The sequence below is a fragment of the Ochotona curzoniae genome, unplaced genomic scaffold (assembly GCF_017591425.1).
Source record: "Ochotona curzoniae isolate NIBS_2020 unplaced genomic scaffold, NIBS_Ocur_1.0 contig_3819, whole genome shotgun sequence".
Taxonomy (NCBI): Eukaryota; Metazoa; Chordata; class Mammalia; order Lagomorpha; family Ochotonidae; genus Ochotona; species Ochotona curzoniae.
In genome coordinates this window covers 26,426,508-26,447,857 of record NW_024466004.1, presented here as the reverse complement: position 1 = coordinate 26,447,857, position 21,350 = coordinate 26,426,508, and the positions used below count along the sequence as shown (strand labels likewise).

The window sequence follows — 21,350 nt, the reverse complement described above, 5'->3', positions numbered from 1 at the left end:
GTATCTGACAACCAGTACACTTTATTACAGTTAAGCCCCTTTTTGGTGTGAATGCTGAATGACCTTTGGACTGCACTATCAGAATTGCAAGATAGTTTGAGGAAAGTACTAATTAAACCATTTAAAAGAGAGCCAGAGTACATAATGTGCTAGCTTTTCCAGTTTTTGTGATACACTACACACTGTAGGGTAGGGCAAGACTTACTCCTGTACTTCCTTTCTGGTCTTAACTACTTCTCTTTGATATCTTTAAGATTTAAATAAGGCCCTACCCCTGGCGCGGTGGCGCAAGTGGTTAAAGGTCCTCGCCTTGCACGCCTGGGATCCCATATGGGCGCCGGTTCTAATCCCGGCAGCCCCGCTTCCCTTCCAGCTCCCTGCCTGTGGCCTGGGAAAGCAGTCGAGGACAGCCCAAAGCTTTGGGACCCTGCACCCACGTGGGAGACCCGGAAGAGGCTCCTGGCTTTGGATCGGCATAGTATCGGCCCGTTGCGCTCACTTGGGGAGTGAATCATCGGACGGAAGATCTTCCTCTCTGTCTCTCCTCTCTGTATATCCGCCTTTCCAATGAAAAAATAATAAAAATAAATCTTTAAAAAAAAAAATAAAATAAAATAAATAAGGCCCTACCCTTGGGAACTGCAATGGAGTGAGAAAACGGAAGGTATATGTTAAATGTTGTAAGTTTCATTTTCTACAAAAATGATTTTTGTGTTTGCCTCCCATTTTTGCCTGTTTTCAAAGTTGTGTTCACTTTCTGCTTTGTGATTATTTTTAAAAAAGATTTATTTTTATTATTTTTTTTATAGGAAAGGCGGATATACAGAGAGGAGAGACAGAGAGGAAGATCTTCCGTCCGATGATTCACTCCCCAAGTGAGCGCAATGGCCCATGCTATGCCGATCTGAAGCCAGGAGCCTCTTCTGGGTCTCCCACACGGGTGCACGTGCAAGGCGAGGACTTAACCACTTGCGCCACCGCGCCGGGCCCTATTCAAGTATAGCTTTATGGGTATTCCACGTAGGACAGTTTCATTTCCATAGAACGTGATGTATTAAATTGTCTCTAGTCCTTATTATCATGCACTTTCTAGAATTTCCATTACATTGTGGCCAGATAATATGGCCATTTAATAGAACTGGATTTTTTTTTAAACTAAAAGCATAGAGAACACCTTGAAGATTAGCTTCCCTACCTGAAACCATTTAGTGCTTTGGCTGCCAAAAGTAACCTTCAAAGAGACTTTGTGGTGATGCGACAGAAGTTCTCCCCTCTCCTCTCAGCTTTAACTTACTGCCAAATTTGACTTCCAAATTATCCTTATAAATAAAACTTTATTGGGATATAGTTATGATCATTCATGCATCCATTATATATTGTTGCTTTCATGCGACAATAGGGTGGAGCACTTTTGGCTAAGATGCATGTTGTGGGTGACATAAATCACAAAATGCTTACTACTTAGCTCTCCCGTAGCAGAAAAATGCTGCTGAATCCTGTTGTACAGTAGAGAAATGTAAGCCATTCGTTGGCTATTGGTGTTTTTGTCCAGAGAAACTCTATCTCAAGGGGTGGTTTGCCCATCTCTCAACTTTCTGTGAACACAGGCTAATTTTCAGGCTCAGATCAGAATTGTAATTTTCAAAAAGCAATCAGTGAGATCCTTTAATATTTTTCAATGTCACTTTCATTTGTCATGAAAATGGGCTATAGTCACTATATTATCATAATAATTATTTAAAATTTTGACTGTGAATAAATGCCCGTGAAAATTGAAAGTATGCATTCTGTTCATTATGCTACTCATTTTAAATCACAATATTAAGATGAAATGAGATTAGCAAGTTGGATATTGTGATTATACTCTCTTATCCATCTCAGAATTTCTTTCATTTGGCAAATTAGAGGTGATGGACCCAGAATAAAGGGGAAAAAAATCACCTTATAAAACAGAAATACTCTACATGAGGACCCTGTTAATCAGAAAATAGCAATACTAGGAAAGAAAAAATATTAAAAGAATCAGTAACACCAAAAGTAGGTTCTTAGAAACAGCTAATAAAATGACAATTCTAGCTCGAAAAATCAATAGAAAAAGAGTGAATTCACAAAACTACCATTAGTAATGAAATGGTGGACAGCACTACAGTCGTCACAATTATGAAAAAGGTCACCAATGAATATTATGAGCTATCTGATGTCAATAAACTACAAAATTTGGGGCCCGAAGCAACAGTGTAATGGATGTAACAATGTAATGTGCCAGGATCCCATATGGGCACCGGTTCTAATCCCAGCAGCTCTGCTTCCCATCCAGCTCCCTGTTTGTCACCTGAGAAAGCAGTTGAGGATGGCCAAAAGCCTTGGGACCCTGCACCCGTGTGGGAGACCCGGAAAAAGTTCCTGCCTGCTGGCTCTGGATTGGCACAGCACAGGCAGTTGTGGCCACTTGGGGAGTGAATCATTGGATGGAAGATCTTCCTCTCTGTCTCTCCTCTCAGTATATCTGATTTTCCAATAAATAAATAAATCTTTAAAAAAAAAATAAAAAATTTATTTAGAACTGATAAACTTCTAAAAACATAATTTAATAAACTGAATGAAATATTTAGTATTTCTCACTAATAATGGCACTACCACAGCAAAAATGGCATCATCTTAACCTAATCACAATAGAGGTAATACAAACTAAAACTGTATACTTTTCAATAAAAGCAAAAATCTATTACAGTCTGGCACTGTGGTTCAGCATGTTATGCTGTTGCTTGCAATACCAGTATCTCATACCAGGTGCTCTGCTTCTGGCCCTGCTTCCACTGATGTGCCTGGGAAAGTAGTAAAAGATGACTGAAGAACTTGGGCCACTGTTACTCATCTTGGAGACCAGAATGCAGCTCCTGTTCCTAGCTTTAGTGTTGACTAGACCTTGCTGCTGAAGTCGTTTTGAGGAGTGAACCAGTAACATCTCTCCCTCTCTGTCACTCTTTCAAACTAAATTTTTAAGAAAGAACCATATTTATGAAGAAGAGAAAAAAAATAAGAAGGAAGTATTCCAAATTAAATTAGTATAAAGGCAAATGAAAACGGAATGGAATTGAATAAATAATTCTAAATTTGATAATGGTAAAGAAAAAGCTGCCATACAGAACATTATTAAGAAAACAGGTGAAACTTAAATATGAGCCCTATAACAGATACCAATATGCCAATACAAAATTTTACAAATCTCATTATTATTCAGTAGATAAGCCAGAGAATGTCCTATTTTAGAAAACAAATTAGGAATATACGTACATTATGTCTATAATTATTTCAAAAACTATATTAATGTTTTGTATTCATCTAAAAAATGGGAATAATAAAGCAAATGTGCCAAAATGGTCATTTTTAATTTGATGGACAGCATATGGGAATACCTGTAGTTTTGTAACTCTTCTGTACATTTGCTTATATTTTATAAGATTTATGATTTTATCTTTCAATTTTAAATCCACCTGGAATGAAACTTTATACAGAATGTTTTTTCCACATGGATACTCAAACCTTCTAACATAATTTACTGAAAATCTCATCCTTTTTTGTGCTTAACTGCATTTATCATGTAAAAAACAGTATTTCTTAGCCAGGACTTTCTCTTTTATGCCTCCAATCCTAAAATTCAGATTTTCATTTAACCCAAACACAGCATTAAAACAGTAACTAAAGAGAAAAATCTCATAAATCAGAAATTTATGAAAACATTAACAAAGGGTCAGATTAGAGAATTCATAGAAAATTACAAAACAAGAAGAAAAAAATTGGAAAATGATAAACGGAAAAATTTGGGGCAGGCACTTCAAAAGGATATCTATACAACCAATAATTATGCAAAGATTTTGCTCAACTGGGTTTATTAGAAATATGTAAGTTAACATTACAATGATATAACAATTCTATCAGATTACCAAAGTAAAAAAAGACTGTCAATATCAAGAGATAAAGAGTATTGGGAGTAACAAGAACTCTCACAATACTGGAGTGAGTGAAAACTGGCATCACTTTGGAGGCAGTGTGTACCAGCTAATAAAACCATAGTCATAGCTATTTATGACTCAGTAACTTACCTTAAAGGTATATATATATATATATATATTTCGGAGAAATAGCTACTATGAATATCAGGATAGCTACAAGTTAGCAGTAATTTAAATATTCACTAATAGTAGATTAGATAAACAAATTACAGTCTATTTAAATGGGATATACCAAAGCAATGAAAAGTATCTACAGCTGTCAACAAAACATAGATTTAATTCACAAAGCCTTCAGTGAAAAAAGCAAAATATAGAGCATACACTTTTCCTGATTTCATTTCATATAGAATTAACAGGTGGAAATGATCTCTTATCTAGCGTGTACACATAAATGGTAACAATAAAGAGAGGGACTCAGCACAAAAAGCAATAATGATTGCTTCTGCTTGTCAGGAGGGGAATAGGAAAAGATAAGTGTTGACAGTGTTCTACTTCTTCATCCAGGTAGCACCTGCAGGGTATACTTTATTTTTTCTTAATTTATTTTCTTTCTATTGGAAAGGTAGAGTTATAGAGAAGGACACAGGAGAGACAGAGAAGGAGAGAGAGAGAGAGATCTTCCATCTGCTGGTTCACTCCTAAATGGCCGCAATGGCCAAAACTGGGCTGGTCTGAAGTCAGGACATGGGTGCTCAGCCTAAGGATTTGAGCCACCCTCTGCTGCTTTCCTAGTTCGTATGCAGGGGGCAGGATCGGCAATGGAGCAGCAGAGACATGAACTGACACCTATGAGATGCTGGTTCTGCAGGCAGAGGGTTAGATTGCTGAATGGTTTTAATTATTTGAGAAAACACCCATATTTTATGCACTTTTGTGATTTTGGTTTGCATGTTACATTTAGATTAAGGAAAAATAAACATTGCGCATGGCACAGTAGCCTAGTGGCTTTAGTCCTTGCCTTGAACACATCAGGATCCCCTATGGGCACCTATTCTAATCTTGGCAGCCTCACTTCCCATCAGCTCCATTTGTGGTCTGGGAGAGCAGCTGAGGACGGCCCATAGCCTTAGGACCCTACACCCACGTGGGAGACCTAGAAGAGTATCCTGGCTTCTGGCTTCAGCTCAGCTCAGCTCCAGCTGTTGCAGCTAATTGGGGAGTTAATCATCAGATGGAGGGTCTTCCTCTCTGTTTTTCCTCCTCTGTGTATATCTAATTTTCCAGTAAAAAAAAATAAATCTTGAAAAAAATTGAGAAAAAACATCATATTTGGAGCAATTTCTAGCAGGTAAAAGAATATTGGTGTATATACATGGTATGTAAGGAAATGAGACCGAAAGGTAAGTCAGAAATGTAACAATTCACAGCATCTTATGATGTTATGTTGTGAAACTGTATAACAATTTCTGCATAATATCCATACTAGACCTATAGCAACTATGAGTCTGTAATACACATTCAGATGAGGGGGAGAGAAGGGAGGGAAGATGAAGCAAGGAGAAGCAGAAAGGCTCTCAGTTCCCGGGTGCAGCACCTGATGGGACCTGCTTGCAATTCTTGTCCTGGGTTCTGGGCACTACACTAGCTAATACTTTTTCCTTTTGGGTGGCTTGTCGTACTAGCAGTTGTGATTAAAATATGTCAAGCATTTAACTGTACTGCTCTATGACTAATTTTAGAAATTAAACAATAACATGATAAAGTCTTTTTACCTACATTTTATGTACAGTAACAATTCTCTAAAGATATAGAAAACTCATTAAAAGGCTGTATCATCACAATCATCACATTTTAACTTACCCTCAAAGTATGGTGCTCTTGTGCTAGTAACATTCTTAATTCTTCATGAAGTGTTATAACTTCCAGAAATTGTCCCCACAAAGCCATGAGAAGTGAGCAAAGTTGTGCAAGATTCATATTGATAAGTTCTGCCAGTTCATCAGGATTTTCTATTTTCTGAAATGACAAGAAAAAATAACTTTACTGCTTCCTGAAACTTACTATAACATAACTACATATTATCTGCTATCAACTATATATACTATATAGAGGCAATTTATGGTTGAAAAAAGTATATACATGTACACACGTGTGCAGAGAAAGCAACTAGTCAACAGGTTTCTGCCTGATAGTTCTTAAGATAATTTTCAACACCTTAAACCAGATAATGGGATATCTGAGATACCATAGTACTGTAATAATGTACATTAAGACTTCATAGAGAACAACTTTTAACCCTGAAGTGATAATTTTGAACATAATATATAAATTATGATGAAAGTATTTTTTCCAAAGGATAATGCAGCCCTGAGGTATTATTTTCTTTATCTCCTAAGTACTTAAAAGATCTGTATTCCTCAGAAAGGTCTGAGACATTTTCTTTTTCATAAATTATTTATTTATTTGAAAGGCAGAATTGTGGGAGCAGGGGGAGATAGAGAGATCTTGCACGTACTGGTTCATTCCCCAAATGGCACAAGTTGCTGAAGCTGGATCAGGCTAAACCATGGGTGGCAGGGGTTCAAGTACTTTTGTCATCTTGCACTGCTTTCCCAGTAGCAGTAGCAGGAAGCTGGAATGGTAGTAGAGCAGCCAGGAGTTGAACCAGCACACAGAAAGGATGTTAGCATCACAGAAGGTGGCTTAACAAACAGTTCCACAATGCCAGCCTTTAAGATATGTTCTGAAGTATTTCTGTTCTGCAGCCTCTATGTTCTTCACTTGTGAGTAATCCTTTTATAGAGCTGTTCAACACCTTCTCTCATCTGACAAGTCATTGACTCACTACTGAGCACACCTTAAGCACTAGGGCATATATGATATAGATAGAAAGATTACTAGAAGTTCCCAGTCTTATGAGGAAAGAAAAGCCATTAAACTATGAGCATCTTAATAGTGGCATTTAATTATCCCACTTACATAAATGAAAGACTATACACCACAATGCTTCTTTTGGGGGAAAGTGTTTTTATTATAAGGAGAGAATTTTCTTTAATTCATTGAGGATGCAGTCAGTTTTCAGGCTGATAAAATGATATTGCAAAAATTAGTCTTTTAGTTACTGGTAACATGGGCTAGTCTTGTTTGAATATGGAGAGCTTTTAAAAGTTCACGGAAAGGGGATTATGCCATGGTGAACCCATTATAAATTGGAAATATTAAATTACAAAATGCACTTGGGGCTGGCATAGTGTCTCAACAGGATAATCTTCCACCTTGCAGCATCAGGAATCTAATGCAGGCACTGGTTCGTGTCTTGTCTGCTCCACTTTCCATCCAGCATCCTGCTTCTGGCCTGGGAAAGCAGTAGAGGATGGCCCAAGATCTTAGGACCATGTATCCATTGGGAGACCTGAGGCAGGTTCTTGTCATTGCAGCCACTGGGGAAGTGAATCAGTAGCTCTCTTTCAGATGTACATATCTTTCCAAAAAAAAAAAAAAAAAAAGAAAAGAAAACAGATCTTTTTTGGGGCCTGGCGTGGTGGTCTAGTGACTAAAGTCCTCGCTTTTAACACCAGGATCCCATATGGGTGCAGGTTCTAGTCCCAACAGCTCCACTTCCCATCCAGCTCACTGCTTGTGGTCTGGGAAAGCAATCTAGGATGGCCCAAGGCCTTGGGATCCTGCACCCATGTAAGAAACCTGGAAGAAGTTCCTGGTTCCTGGCTTTGGATCGGCGCAGCACCAGCCATTCCAGTCACTTGGGGAGTGAACCATTGGACGGAAGATCTTCCTCTCTGTCTCTCCTCTCTGTATATCTGACTTCACAATAAAAAATAAAATAAATCATAAAAAAAAATAAATATTTTTAAAAGATTCATGGAAACGTGTTTTATGAAATTAGCATGCAAGGATTTAAAAATCTGCACCAAAATAAACGTGCACTAACTTGTCCTAGTATGTCTGAACAGGATCTAGATTCAGGCACTAAGAAGGATGCGCGGTAAGCCTAAAAAGGGCAACATGGATTCTACCACAATTGAGGCAAGCATAAACATTAAAATTATGAGAACAATGGTGAAATTACTGATGTCAAAATTTTGGGGGAACAAACCTCCCAAAGAAATCAGCAGTTTAACTCATTTAAACAAGGATAAGACAGTGATGAAAATGAGGCCTGTAGTGGCATGCTGTCCATATCACTTTATGACCAAAAAATGATCACTGTTCCTGTTCTAAATAAAGCAGATCAATGATTCATAGTGAAAACAACCAATACCATAGACATCCCAATTAGTTAAGTGTCCACAACTGTAAAAAATAAAGCTGAGCAAACTTTCTGCTTGATTCATGCCAAAACAATTGTGCTGAGAACAGCTCCAGATAAGAACATGAGCTTTGAGTGGAAATTTTGAACAGGTTGACTCAAGATCCGGAAGCATTTCTTCCAACCCTTTGTTTAAAAAGAAACATGGCTTTACCAGGATGATCCTGAAGACGGGGCACAATCAAAGCAACAGGCACCCAGAGGCAGAAGTGATCCAGATAGAGAAAAAGTGGACCCCATCAAGAGCAAAGGTCATGGCAAGAGTTTTTTGGGCTGCTCAAGGCATCTTGCCTGTTGACTATCTGGAGGGCAAAGAACAATGATGTATGCTTATTAGGAAAGTGTTTTTAGAAAGTTAGTTCAAGCTTTTAGCAAAATGAAAAAAACAAAGCATAAGAAATCAATACCATTCAACCCTCTCATCACACAATCTGATGAGAGTTGGATGAGTACATAACTGAGTATGTACTTCAGCTGTATTTGGCTCTGACTTCTTTTTGTTTTATAGTGTTAAAAAAAAAGTCAAAGAGCATCAATTGCTTTAACGCCTTATATATAATGCATTGACATGCTTAAATTTAGGGATGTGCTAAATAATTTGATGGAACATATGCTGAAAACAAAGTTTGTAATTTAAAGTTGTAATCTTTTGTTTTTCTTCTCCTAATAACTTTTTGCTGTCTCTCATATCTGGATAGATGCTGATTTTGATACCCTATCTAAGAAGGTAGTGGTGTTGAAAGTCACTCCCTTAGTTTAATCACCATCTACACATTAGCCAATGGCTGCTAAATCACATTTTTCTCCTGAGATCCAGGTTATCTACAATTCTATTAATTATATCTCCTCTCTATATATCTCTTAAAGAAAAAAGATTTATTTATTTATTTAATAATCAGGGTGAGAGAAAAGGGGAGGAGGTTTGGAGAAAGAGGTCTTTTATCTGCTAGTTCACTACTCAAAATGGCCTCAATAGCCATCGTAGGACTGGTCTGAAGTTGAAAGCCAGAAGCTACTTCCAGGTCTCCAATGTGGATGTAGCGGTCAAAGGCCATCCTCTGATGCTTTCCCAGGCATTTAGCAGGGAGCTGGGTGGGAAGTGTAGCAGCTGGGACTTAAACTTACGCTCATGTGGGATGCTCGCACTGCAGGTGGAGGATGAGCCTTCAAGTCCACTGTGCCAGTCCCCACACTCCTTTTCTTGAAAAATTGAGAGCATTTTACTGTACCTTAGATTTTGCATTTAGGAAACTATGATAACATATTAAATATATTTATCTTGGCATATTCAGGGTATTTAAAACATAAATACAACTATAGATTCCTAAATCCTGCTTATCACATACAGTATTATTAGTCTCAGCTGTAAAAGTTCTATTTATTTGAGAGGCAGAGAGACAGAGTTCCCAAATGCTAGTTGACTCCTTTAAAGCCCATGTCCAAGCCAGAAGTTGGAAATCATCAAGATCTCTCAAATGGGTGCAGGAATCCAACCACTTGAGCCACGACGGTTGCCTCCTAGGTCTGCATTAGCAGGAAACCGGAGTCAGGATTCACAACAAGAGCTGAAAATCTAATCCAGGTAGTCCAATATGGAGCTCAGCTGTCTTAATAAACAGGTCAAATGCTGCCCAAATTTTTGCTTTTTTAAAAGCCTATACTCTTGTGTGCTTTTCTTTCTCCACCCAAAGCAAGCTTCCATTTATTTATCCTAACTCAAAAAAGATACAACCAAAAAAAAAAAAAAAAACCACAAGCAACAAAATTGGGAAGGGTAGGGATATTATGATCATGTTCTATTCACTTGTGACTCTGGTTACTGGTACACAGTAGTAAATCGACATTTACTAAGTGAATAAATGAATAAATGAGGAATTACAGATTCAAAATAAGAAAAAAATTCCCAGAACTTATGAAAAACTCAGACAATGCTCACTACTACTATAGATGCTATTAGAGTGATGCATTTTATCTCAGGAAATGGTTTTATAAATTCATCACATATAAAGTTAAGAAGTTTTCCACGTGTCTTAAAACACGTATAAAGAGTACAATGTATGCTAAAATAAGCTGGAAGCTATACTATTGTTTTTTATTTTAATTTTTTACCTATAAAGATTTACTTTTAAAGGCAGAATTAGAGAGACAAAGAGGGATCTTCCATTCATTGATCCATTTCTCCAAGGCTGCAGTGTCTGGGGCTGGGCCACGCTGAGGTCAGGAGGCTAGGACTCCTTGTTGAAAGAAGGATCAGAAGTGGAGCCGCTAGAATCTGAACCAGTGCTCACACAGCATCTGGTGTGCTTACCCTCACGTGTTAATAATAAAGTGTAGATAAAGTTGAGAGTAATTACACAGCATTGCGTAATGTAAGCAATATTATACTTAGCATAGTGAATATAAAAGTAGAAATAATTATCACAAAAGTAAAAATATTATCACAAGCTGAATAAAGTACACAATTATTTTAACATGTGTAATTACTAATTTCATTTCCTAGGGATCACATTATCTAGACTGTGAAAAAACACTTTAAGTATTTTCATTACTGAAAATATTTCTTTAAGTATAAATAAATAACTTTCTTGGCTTACACAAATCTCAAAATAAGAAACAAAATTCTTTTTTAAGTTAAAAAGGAAATTAAAGTCTGAAAAGATCTTTTATATACACAAACATAGGAATAACAAGATGTTCTGCTTATATATAAAGATTTATTTTGTTTTACTCAGATAAATACAAAATATTAAAAAAAATACAAAATATAAAAAAATCATTTTAGGATATAAAGCTCCATCTTTAAGCTAAGATTATTTATGGCTTCATGGCATTCTCACTTAAGAAATATGAACATTTTTCATACAACGTCACTTTTTAAAAACATCATTTTTAAGGCAGCATAATCATTTGGATTATAAGTCTCTTATAATTTGTTTAACCATCAATTGTATGTTTATCTAAGTTAACATTTTCAGTATCATGTATCTCCATATGAATGTGATTATTTCTTTGGTATGCCGAGAACAGATATCATTGAACTTGGAAAATACAGTGTTAAACTAATCTTTAAAGATTTACAATGTGTGAGTATTTGTATCTATAGAAGCATTACGGTAATTTTGAAAAAAATCTCAGCCAATGCTAGGTTAAAATGGTACCAGAATATTTAAGTTCCTATTTCTTTGAGAATAAGGCTGAAGAGTTTTTGAAATATTATGTAATCCTTTTTCAAAATGGATGCCAAAGCTATCCTAATATGAAAGTGGCAGTTACATGTTTCTGTAAGAGCTCTTTAGATACTGTCATTATATATCATCTTTTGTCAATTCTATGCTATTAAGTCTACCCTATGCTAATATGAAAAATGATAATCACATTTTTAAGATGTACTCATTGTCATTTATCTGTTAATTCAGTTCTCAAAATATACCCTACCTTGTCGACCTATATGCCGTAATGCATAATAAAATTTCAATATCTGAATATATATAAGACATAGTAAAGATAAATAAAAGTAATACAAATTATCTTCTCAATCTTTATTCTTCATGCCATTGTTCTCTATATTATTCCTATTTTTATCTTACTTTGTTTCTATTATTATTATCATTTTATGAGACAGTTCCATAGGTCTGGAAATTCCCTGACCCCTTACGCAGTTCCCTCCCTCCTCACTGAGTTCCCATACATGATTACTATAGACATATGTCCATCACTGCAGGCACGGACAATAGCAAAGAGTCAGCATCTTACTGTCAAGATATAGTTAACAGTTTCACTGGGAGTCCATCTTTGATACGGAAGTAGAGATGCATACTGTATTTTATTCACACATCTGGATATGATAGTCACCACTACACAGTTACTATAATCCCCTTAATAAAAAGCCACAATACAAAAATCAACAACAGGAAGAAATATAGAAATTTACAATGCCATGAAACTAAACAACATGCTACTGGATATGACAGTCTCTATTACACAGTTACTGTATGTTCCCTTAAATGAAAAGCCATGAACAAAATTAACAACAGGAAGAAGAAATTAAGAACTACATGGAGTTAGATAACATGCTACTGAAAGACTACTGTGTCACTGAAGAAATGAAAATAGAGAACCTTCTTGAAAACAATTATGCTACTACGAGTCAGTTTAATGAGACGAAACTAGCAAAAAAAAAAAAAAATCAAAATCCATGAGATACAGGTTCTGCTTATTTTTGTTGGTGAAAAATGTCTTTTGTAGGAAACAAATGGGTTGTTTTTTAATCCAGTCTACTAATCTAGAACATTTGGTTGAAGAGTTTAAGTCACGTACATTCAGGGTTAATAAATAGGTGGTAATTTGGTCCTGCCTTTTAGCAATGAGTTATTCATTGATTTAGTCTTCTGTTGTTATTTTACTGGGATGTTCTTCACATTTCCCTTTGGTTTTGGTGGGCACTATTCCTTTTCTCTATCAAGAGCACATCTTTAAGTATCATTTGTAGGGCAGGTTTGGAAGAGGCATATTCTTTTTTCTTTACTGTGGAAAAATTTTATTTCATTTTGAAAGAAAGCAAAGCTTTGCTTGGTACATTATTCTGGACTGACAATTTTTTGCTTAGAGAATCTGGAATATGTCTCCCCATTCTCTTCTTGTCTGTAGAGTTTCTTGTGAGAGGTCTCCTGTGAATTTAATTGGTATTCCTTTATATGTCAATTGATTTTTTTCATGAGCACATTTAAGGATCTTTATGTTTGATTGAAGAGAGCTTGATGATTATGTGTCATGGTGAAGATCAATTTCGGTTAAACCTGTTTAGACTTCTGAATCTCTCCTGGATGTTGTTTCCCAATTCTTTCTCTAGATTAGAGAAATTTTCCCTTATTATTTCATTAAACACAGCTTCTCTTTCTGCACCTTTTGGGACTGTCGTAACTCTTATATTAGGCCTCTTAATAGTGTCTTTCAATTCTTGAATACTCTTTTGTTTTTTTTAGCTTGACCCAGTTCTACTTCCAGCTTTTTGTTTGTTTCCTCCAGGAGACAGGAAATATCTTCTGAGATTCTTTCTTCTGCTTCTTCATTCTATTTTGGAGACTCTCCACTGTACTTTCAATTTGCTTCACACATTCTCCATTTCTGATATACCACCTTTCATTTGATTCATTTCCACTGTGACGTATTCCTTAAATTCCTTGAATGCCTGTGTTACATGCTTCTCATTGTTGATAAGTTGTTTTATAACAAGTGTTTTGAATTCTGTATCCCCCATTTCTCGATGTCTTCCTCAGTTAACTCCGAGGTTGGCAACGGATTTTTCTCCTTTGCAGAGGAATCTTCAGTAATATTCATTGTGCCTTTGTCTCTTCTTTTGCTCTTGATCATTGTATTTCTGGTTAGCAGCTTCTTCTCCTTGGAGCAGGTTTCTAAGCTGTGTCACCTACAGGCCTACAGTTCAATTTTACTTATTGTGGTTGGTACAAGGCTGTTTGTTTGCAGTCAGTAGTGCGAGCCTCTCCAGCGAGTTCCAAGTCTGGTTCTTATGTTAGACTTCCACTGTAGTCTCTGTAGCCCCAGCTCCTGGCTCACCTCTCTCTCCACCTCCTGTGATACCATGCTGAAGCTGCACCATTGTCTGTACAACCTTTCTCCTAAACTTCCTGTTTAAGCAGTTCCCAGGATTAGGGAGACATCAGGAGTCCTATGTAACCAGACTGTTCGCTGTGCTGATCTTGCCAGAACCTGTTGGCTGTTAGGTCTGAGGGCTACACAGATCTATTTTGATCTGTATGATGCCAAAGTCGGTATTATTTTCCCTGTGGGTCTAGTGTAATGCATTGAGCTGAGTTTGCTCCCAGCTCAGCACATGAGCAGCTCACTGTTGTCCCTGCAGTCTTTATTAAGGTTTTTCCACATTGTACAAAATGTTGCCTTATATGCCAGTACTAGAGTTCTTGGTCTGTTGCCTGTCAGGTCTGAGGGCTACTTGGACCTATCTTGGGTGGAACCTCTAGGAATGTCATGTTGTGTTGTTCACTGAGCCAGAAATGAGTTTACTCCCAGCTCAGTGCATGCACAGTCCTGTCCATAGCCTTTGCCTTCCTATACAAAATGGCGCCTGATTTGGTTCTAGAGTGCGGACTGGGCAGTGAAATGTACTCTGTTTCCACACCACCTGTCTGGGACCTGCTGCTCTATCTCTGTTCCTGATCAAATCAAACTGACCAGCAGGATGAGCAGTTCTTTGTCTGGGCTTACCTCCTGAGCTCTTGGTGAATGCCCTTTCCCACCTGGTTGCTGGTGGAGTTCCAGCTACTAGTGCAGTTCAGATTGCTGCCTGTTGAATGGTTGAATGCTGTTGGGGTACTGGTTACTGTAACACCACACCGCTGTTTCCACTGCTTTCCTGTGACTGTCAGTCTCCAGGTGTCCCTCTGCTGTCGTTCTGTCCTCTTCTATTTTCTGGAATGTGGCCTCTCTGCTTCACACTAATGTTTCTCTGTTTAAACGTGTCCTTACACTATTCTTTCATCTTGATTCTGTCTGTATCACTTTTTTTTAAAAAAGGTTTAATTTATTTTTAAAGATTTATTTATTTTTATTTGAAAGAGATTTACAGTTAGAAGAAGAAACAAAGATTTTTTGTCTGCTCATTCATTCCTCAAATGGCCATAACAACTGAAGCTTAGCTGATCGAAAGCCAGGTGCCAGGAGTCTCTTCTCAATCTCCCACATAGGAACAATGTCCCAATTTTTTGGTTCATCCTATGCTGCTTTCCCAGGCCACAAACAGGAAACTGAATGGGAAATGGCATGCCCTGGAGATAAACCAGCAATCATACAGATGTCGGTGCTTGCAGTGGATTAGTCAGTTGAGTCATCATGTCAGCCCCTCTTTACTCCTAATAGCTTGGAACATACCTATTTTCAAGTACCTTAATTGTGAAAATCATTAGCATCTTATTTCTTTTGTTCTTTACCTTAGCCTTAAGAAGTTATTCCACATTCCAAGACTGGATTGCTGATGCTTACACCCATATGAAGTTAATTTCCTCCTAAATTTTTGGACATTTAACTCCTTAATTCATGTGCAACTCCTTTTGAAGGCTGATAAGAACAGCTAAGTTTACCACACCATTTTTAAAAAAGATTTATTTATTTACTTGAAAGTCAGAATTTTAGAGATAGAAAGAAAGGCAGAAAGAAAAAGATCTTCCATCTGGTTGATTCCCTAAATGGCCTCAGTGCCAGGAGTCAGGAGCTTCATCTGGGTCTACTACATGGGGCCGGGGCCCATAAGCTTGTGCCATCTTCCTCAGTTTTTCCCAAAGCATTAGGAGGGAGCTGAATCAGAAATGGAATATCCAAGACAGTAACCAACATCCAAGTGGGATGCTGGCATTGCAGACAGAAGAAGCTTCACCCACATGCCACACTTGTCCCTATCATATCATTTATAAACCTCAATGTTCTTGATATTTTACCAGTTGCTAAATTAAACATATTGGTGCTTATATTACAACTATTTGGTTCCATTTGTGTTTCTCATAGATTATGAAAAATTTTGTTATTTCAACGATTACACTTCTATCTATTTTAGCACCTAGTTGGGCAAGCACTGGCACATTTGTGCTTCAAGTATTTATTTTCTTCATTTTTCCACAGTGCTGTAATTTGTTATTATTCTTGTTGTGGCTGTTGTTCTAACTCATACCAGTTGTTGACCTTGTTTCATGACTTATCCTTTATGGAAATGTATAGTGATGGAATTCTGGGGTCTACCATATCCAGATGTGGGGGTATAATGCAACATGCACCCCTGCTTCCAGACGAAAGATTGATTTCCAACAAAAATGTTGGAAATGTGTAGACAATGAGATGCTGGACTGTCTGACATTGTTTATACGAACAATGTCAGGGTACACTTAAATAAGAGACTGATGGAATTATGATTCCTTACGAAGGACTATACCATTGTAGCAAAATGGAGAAAATCTGTCAGGGGGTCCCAGTCTATATGAAACTTTACTTCATAATTCAAAAATTGAAAATAAAAATATAAAAAATAAAGTTTTTTCTTAGCTATCCTTTTGTTTTTCTAAATGATTTCAAAAATAAAGCTAAAATTCCCAAAGAATTTTGATTTAGACCCATTAGCATGATTAACTTAAGGATGTACTTTTTGGCTGTAACCTTTCTGTGCTGGAGCGCCAAGTTTATTTATTCAAATTCCCTTTAATCTCAGCGAAACATACGGAATTCTTCATATTAACTGGATACATCTTATGATTATTTTAAAGTATTTACTATTCTTTTGGGATGGTTTTTCAAAGAAAGTATTTATGTTTTTTTAAATGTGGGAAAAACTCCTACGATAGTTCCCCAAAAAACTTCTTATATACCTTGTACTTATATAATTTTTCTAAAAACTCCAGTTCTCACTGAAATTTATAAGTAGAAATACATTCTGTATCAAATGCACATTTTCATTTTGTTTATGTCTGATTCTTTCCCCAAAATGTAACTAATCTAAATTTTTTCCTAACAGAAAGAAGAAAAATTGGTTAATTATAAAAGCAAACCAGAAAATGGTGTGATATCCAAATTAATTCATTGAAATAAATTTTCATTGTTAAAAAATAACATTTTACAAAATTATTCACGTGCTTTGAAAATCTACCCAGGAAATCTTTCAATGAATTAGCAGAAGAAAATACACATTCTAGATTGGCTGATATCTCTATTATGTCATTCAAAATAATATACTTTCTAAAAAAATTTAAACCTTTTTTTTAAGTTCATGCTAAAGTCAAATATATTTGACCAACTAAGGAATGGTTCTACCATGGTCAACAACTTCATATTTGTATTTTAGCAAAGACAAATAATTAAAATTCTCTTATACAAAATATATAACATACAAAATAGAAATCATTGAAATAAGCTAATAATGTGGAATTTAAAAATTCAAATACCTTAACTTCTTCACATAGTTCATTAAGTCGAGCTTCTACATCCATTTCCTCTGAAAGGAGTAAAGAGTAATTAAAGGAAGTATTCAATGTTAGAAAAAAAATTATCTTTTGAAATTATGTTAGTGAATTAAATTTCATTTAAAAAACCCAGGATACTGAGAACTATCTGGATAACCATTCAGTGTATTAAATTTCAAAATATTTTCATAGACACAAGATTTATGCAGATAATGGGATAGTTAACTTCTAAGTGGTGCTTACCATAAATACTATTTCATTTTCACAAGAAGCCAACACTGTCAATAATATACTGATTATATATGAAAAATAAATTACACAAATGTGTCACAGAAAAAAACAAAACACATATTATATTTTACTGTACTTTACATTTTGTAATTTCTACTAAAGTTTTGCTTTATGTTTGCATGCCTCTATTTTTACAAAAGTTATTCTTAAATGGTTCCAGGGAATTTCATTTTTTATTCAAAATATTTAAAAGATATCTAAAGTGTGGGCTATTTAATAAAATTGAAAGACAAAATGTTTTTCAATAAAAAGTTAGCTATTAACTTCATTGAATAAACTTAGGTTTTGAATAAGATTATTAAATTTAGGCCAACTATTTGCCCAATAATCCTGGTTTATTTAATGAATGACATGATAATCAATAAAGGACTACAGTTATGTAATTAAAAATACACAATAATGTGATTATATTTCAAAAGATTCACGGAAAACTTGAATTAACATTGTTTTAGTGCAGAAAATTTTTGAAATTCATACTTAAGAGGGACATATAAAATTGCATGAAATACACATGATGAAAAACAGTATGCATGGACTTAATTTTTCTTTCTGCACCAAATAAACCTGCCATTTCTATTTTCCATAAACTTTTTTGCCTACATATTGTCAGTGGAATACAGAAACCAAATATAAAAATTCATTATTTTTGCAGGCAAAGATTCACATTAACACCTGAAGTATCAGGCCCAGTGTGATAGCGTAGTGGCTAAAGTCCTAGCCTTGAACGCATCCGGGTCCCATATGGGCGCCGGTCGTAATCCCGGCAGCTCCACTTCCCATCCAACTCTCTGCCTGTGGCCCGGGAAAGCAGTTGAAGAGGGCCCAAAGCCTTGGGACCCTGCACCTACGTGGGAGACCCAAAAGAAGCTCCTGGCTCCTGGCTCTGGATTGGTTCAGCTCCAGCCGCTGCAGTCACTTGGGGAGTGAACCATCGGATGGAAGATCTTCCTGTCTGTCTCTCCTTCTCTCTGTATATCTGCCTTTTCAATAAAAATAAAATAAGTCTTAAAAAAAAGACCTGAAATATCTTTAGATAAACTTGATTTTAATTAAACCTAAACTGAGTTACCATAAAAGAATTGCAAAAGTTTAGTAAAGTATCTCATGGACTTCACAAATCATCCCAATGTCTGATAAAGAGTGATTTGTAATAACAGCTTCTCCCAAACTGTAAAAAATCAGCATTTGAGCTTTAATTAAAATCCCAGCTTCCATGTCAATCTTTATTTTCACATTATTCATGATCTTTTGTATGCCAGAAAAAATATAAAGCACTAAAGTTAGCTTCACATATCCTACTTCTCAATTGTAAACAATAAAAAATAAACTTATAGTTTCGATGTATTTTTCCAATATAAAGTGGTAAACTTGCACATTCCCAGTGTTATTTTGCAAACTGTGTCCTAAAGAATGTTTAAAAGCCAAACTTGTTTTCTGAACCTTAGATTTGGAATGATTTCAAGACCGCTCAGGAATTTTAACCAAGTTTAAAATCTAGTTTTACAGGAATGCGTAAAGGGGATCAGTATCCTATTTACTTCTTTTGGGGTTCAGGGGTGAGGGCTGGCTCCTCCTGCTGATCCAAGGTTACAACGGAAAACATATGCTTGCAGAGTTTTCAAATGCACCCAAACCAAATCAGTTTTGGAGTGATGCAGGTGCACCATCAGGTATGTTCCTATGCTTACCCTAACAATGGGAATTTTTCCTGTTTAGTGTTTTGCTACTATGGACAATACTATAAAAGCATGTTTGTATATATTTCTTAATATACTAAAATACTATTTCTATGATTAACAATTCATCTATCCACTCATTCAACAGGTGTTATAATACAGCTCAGACGATGCAATGTTATGTCTAAAGATAAACTATCTCCATAAGTGCTCTTTCAAATATGTTTATTATTTTTTTTCAGTAAAGTCCTTTAGTTCCCAACCAAAATCTGCTGCTCGCTTTACTTAGATCTTACAATATTAAGTAGCATTCTGTTAAACTATTTAGGATACTCCCACATCCACAAATTCAAAGGGAGGATAATAGTTTAAGAATATGTTTAATCACTAAAAGACATGTTATAAAAGGCCACCATATTTTATAATGTGAATTCTATAATTTTATGAGAATACAAAATTATATACTTCAATCTTAAAAATTTTTTCCATCCTAAAAATTAGTTTCTGTTAATAGCTTTAGTGAAAAATAATATAAATAGTTTTGAATTGATTTTCATCTGAGAAATTACTGATTTTGCTTGTGTTTCTATTTCTGAAAACAGATGTATTTTGTGATTCTTTTTCATTTTTCCATTTTCTACAGTGCTCATCATTTTAAAATGTAATTCTGAAAGCCTATTAAACACAAAACAAAAGCTTTCAATATTCGTACAGAAAAACAAATCACACACTACTGCTATTTAAACCTAAAGTATATATAAATTAACAAGAATATTTCCTTTAATACAGTCAAAGCATCTGGATAGGCATGAGCCAGCTTTTGTTTCCTTTTTGTTTTGTTTTGTTTTTACTTAGAATAATTCAAACATCACCATATATTAACTAAAACATATAAGCCAAATTATTATTTATTTCTGAAAAGCTTAAAACTAGCTTTGCTTCTTTAATCACATTTCATTATTATTAGATGTAGCTATAGATGAAATTACTTCCAGCAAATTTTAGGCAATACAATTGAACTAAGAGATTCTGGCAGTAAATATGATTTTGCACTTATTATTTACAGTTTTAAATGAAAACTTTAATATTACAAATTAATTAGTTAATTTGTACTCATTTACAAACCCAACTGAGTCTGGGGTAAATTCATAAATAGAAGTGGAAGGAACACACTGTTATCTACATATACAGAGAGATAGATGAAACTTGACACTAATTTAAAGAAAAGTATCAAACTAATTAAAAGGGATTATTTACTTAACCTAATTGCAAACGTACCGACACAGGTGTCTTTCTGGGCTCGCTGTTTTCTTCTGAGAAGGCGTTCATATAGGACCTGCATGTTGGCCTTGGCTAGTTATAAGGATTGCACACAGCTCTAGTTACCATACTTGTTTTATAACAAAATTTACTAGATTTCCCCAACCTGTTAATAATAGACTTAGTATTGACTTGAGAGTGCAGTGTTAATTAGCTTATCAGAATTGCAAATGATGTACATTCAAGGTTGTATTACTTATTTTTCTATTTAAATGAATGCGCTATTTGATATTTTCATCCTTTAATATTTTATGCTTGAATTTCTTACAATTTTAGCACTGGCAGGGAACACGAGATATCTAGGACAACTCCTTGCTTTACCAAGTAGCTCAGATAGGTTACCTGACTTGCCAAAAATCTAGATTCCAAAGCACCTAATTCTCATTTTATGCAAGTTCCTTACATTTAACCAATACTTAATTGTATGTCATCACAAATGTACATCATTTATCTAGGATAAGGAAAAAGCCAAAAAACAGAAGGCAATTTAAAGTGTTATTTTAAAAGAGAAAACAAAGATGAAATTTCCTAAGCATGGTGCAATTTAAGAATTTTAAAAATATACTTTCTTAAAAAACCCAGGAAAACGTGTTAAACAATAGAAGGAAAAATAATAAATTATTTAACCCACAACAATTTTATTTCTATTTGCAAAAACTGCTGGATATAGAAGTGTTTACTTAAACATATAAGCAAATTATTATTTATTTCTGAAAAGTATATTATAAAAAGTATATTATAAAAGCATATTAGTGTTCACATTTTATTTTGCTGGGATTAAAAATAAACCATGTAGATAGTTCAC

At 35.4% G+C, this 21,350-nt stretch overlaps 1 protein-coding gene across 2 annotated transcripts in view; it reads right to left on the bottom strand.

Annotated features, from left to right (window-relative positions):
• Positions 1–21,350, bottom strand: part of FAM135A (family with sequence similarity 135 member A) — a 100,510-nt gene that overhangs the window by 33,617 nt on the left and 45,543 nt on the right. The window contains exons 10-12 of one of the 2 annotated variants that reach the window (XM_040983607.1): positions 20,504–20,578; positions 17,241–17,290; positions 5,814–5,969 (exon numbers count right to left, since the gene is read on the bottom strand). In XM_040983607.1, coding sequence (XP_040839541.1) covers positions 5,814–5,969; positions 17,241–17,290; positions 20,504–20,578 — 281 coding nt within the window. The remainder of the gene's footprint in view (positions 1–5,813; positions 5,970–17,240; positions 17,291–20,503; positions 20,579–21,350) is intronic. The other variant, XM_040983608.1, reaches the window with a different exon arrangement.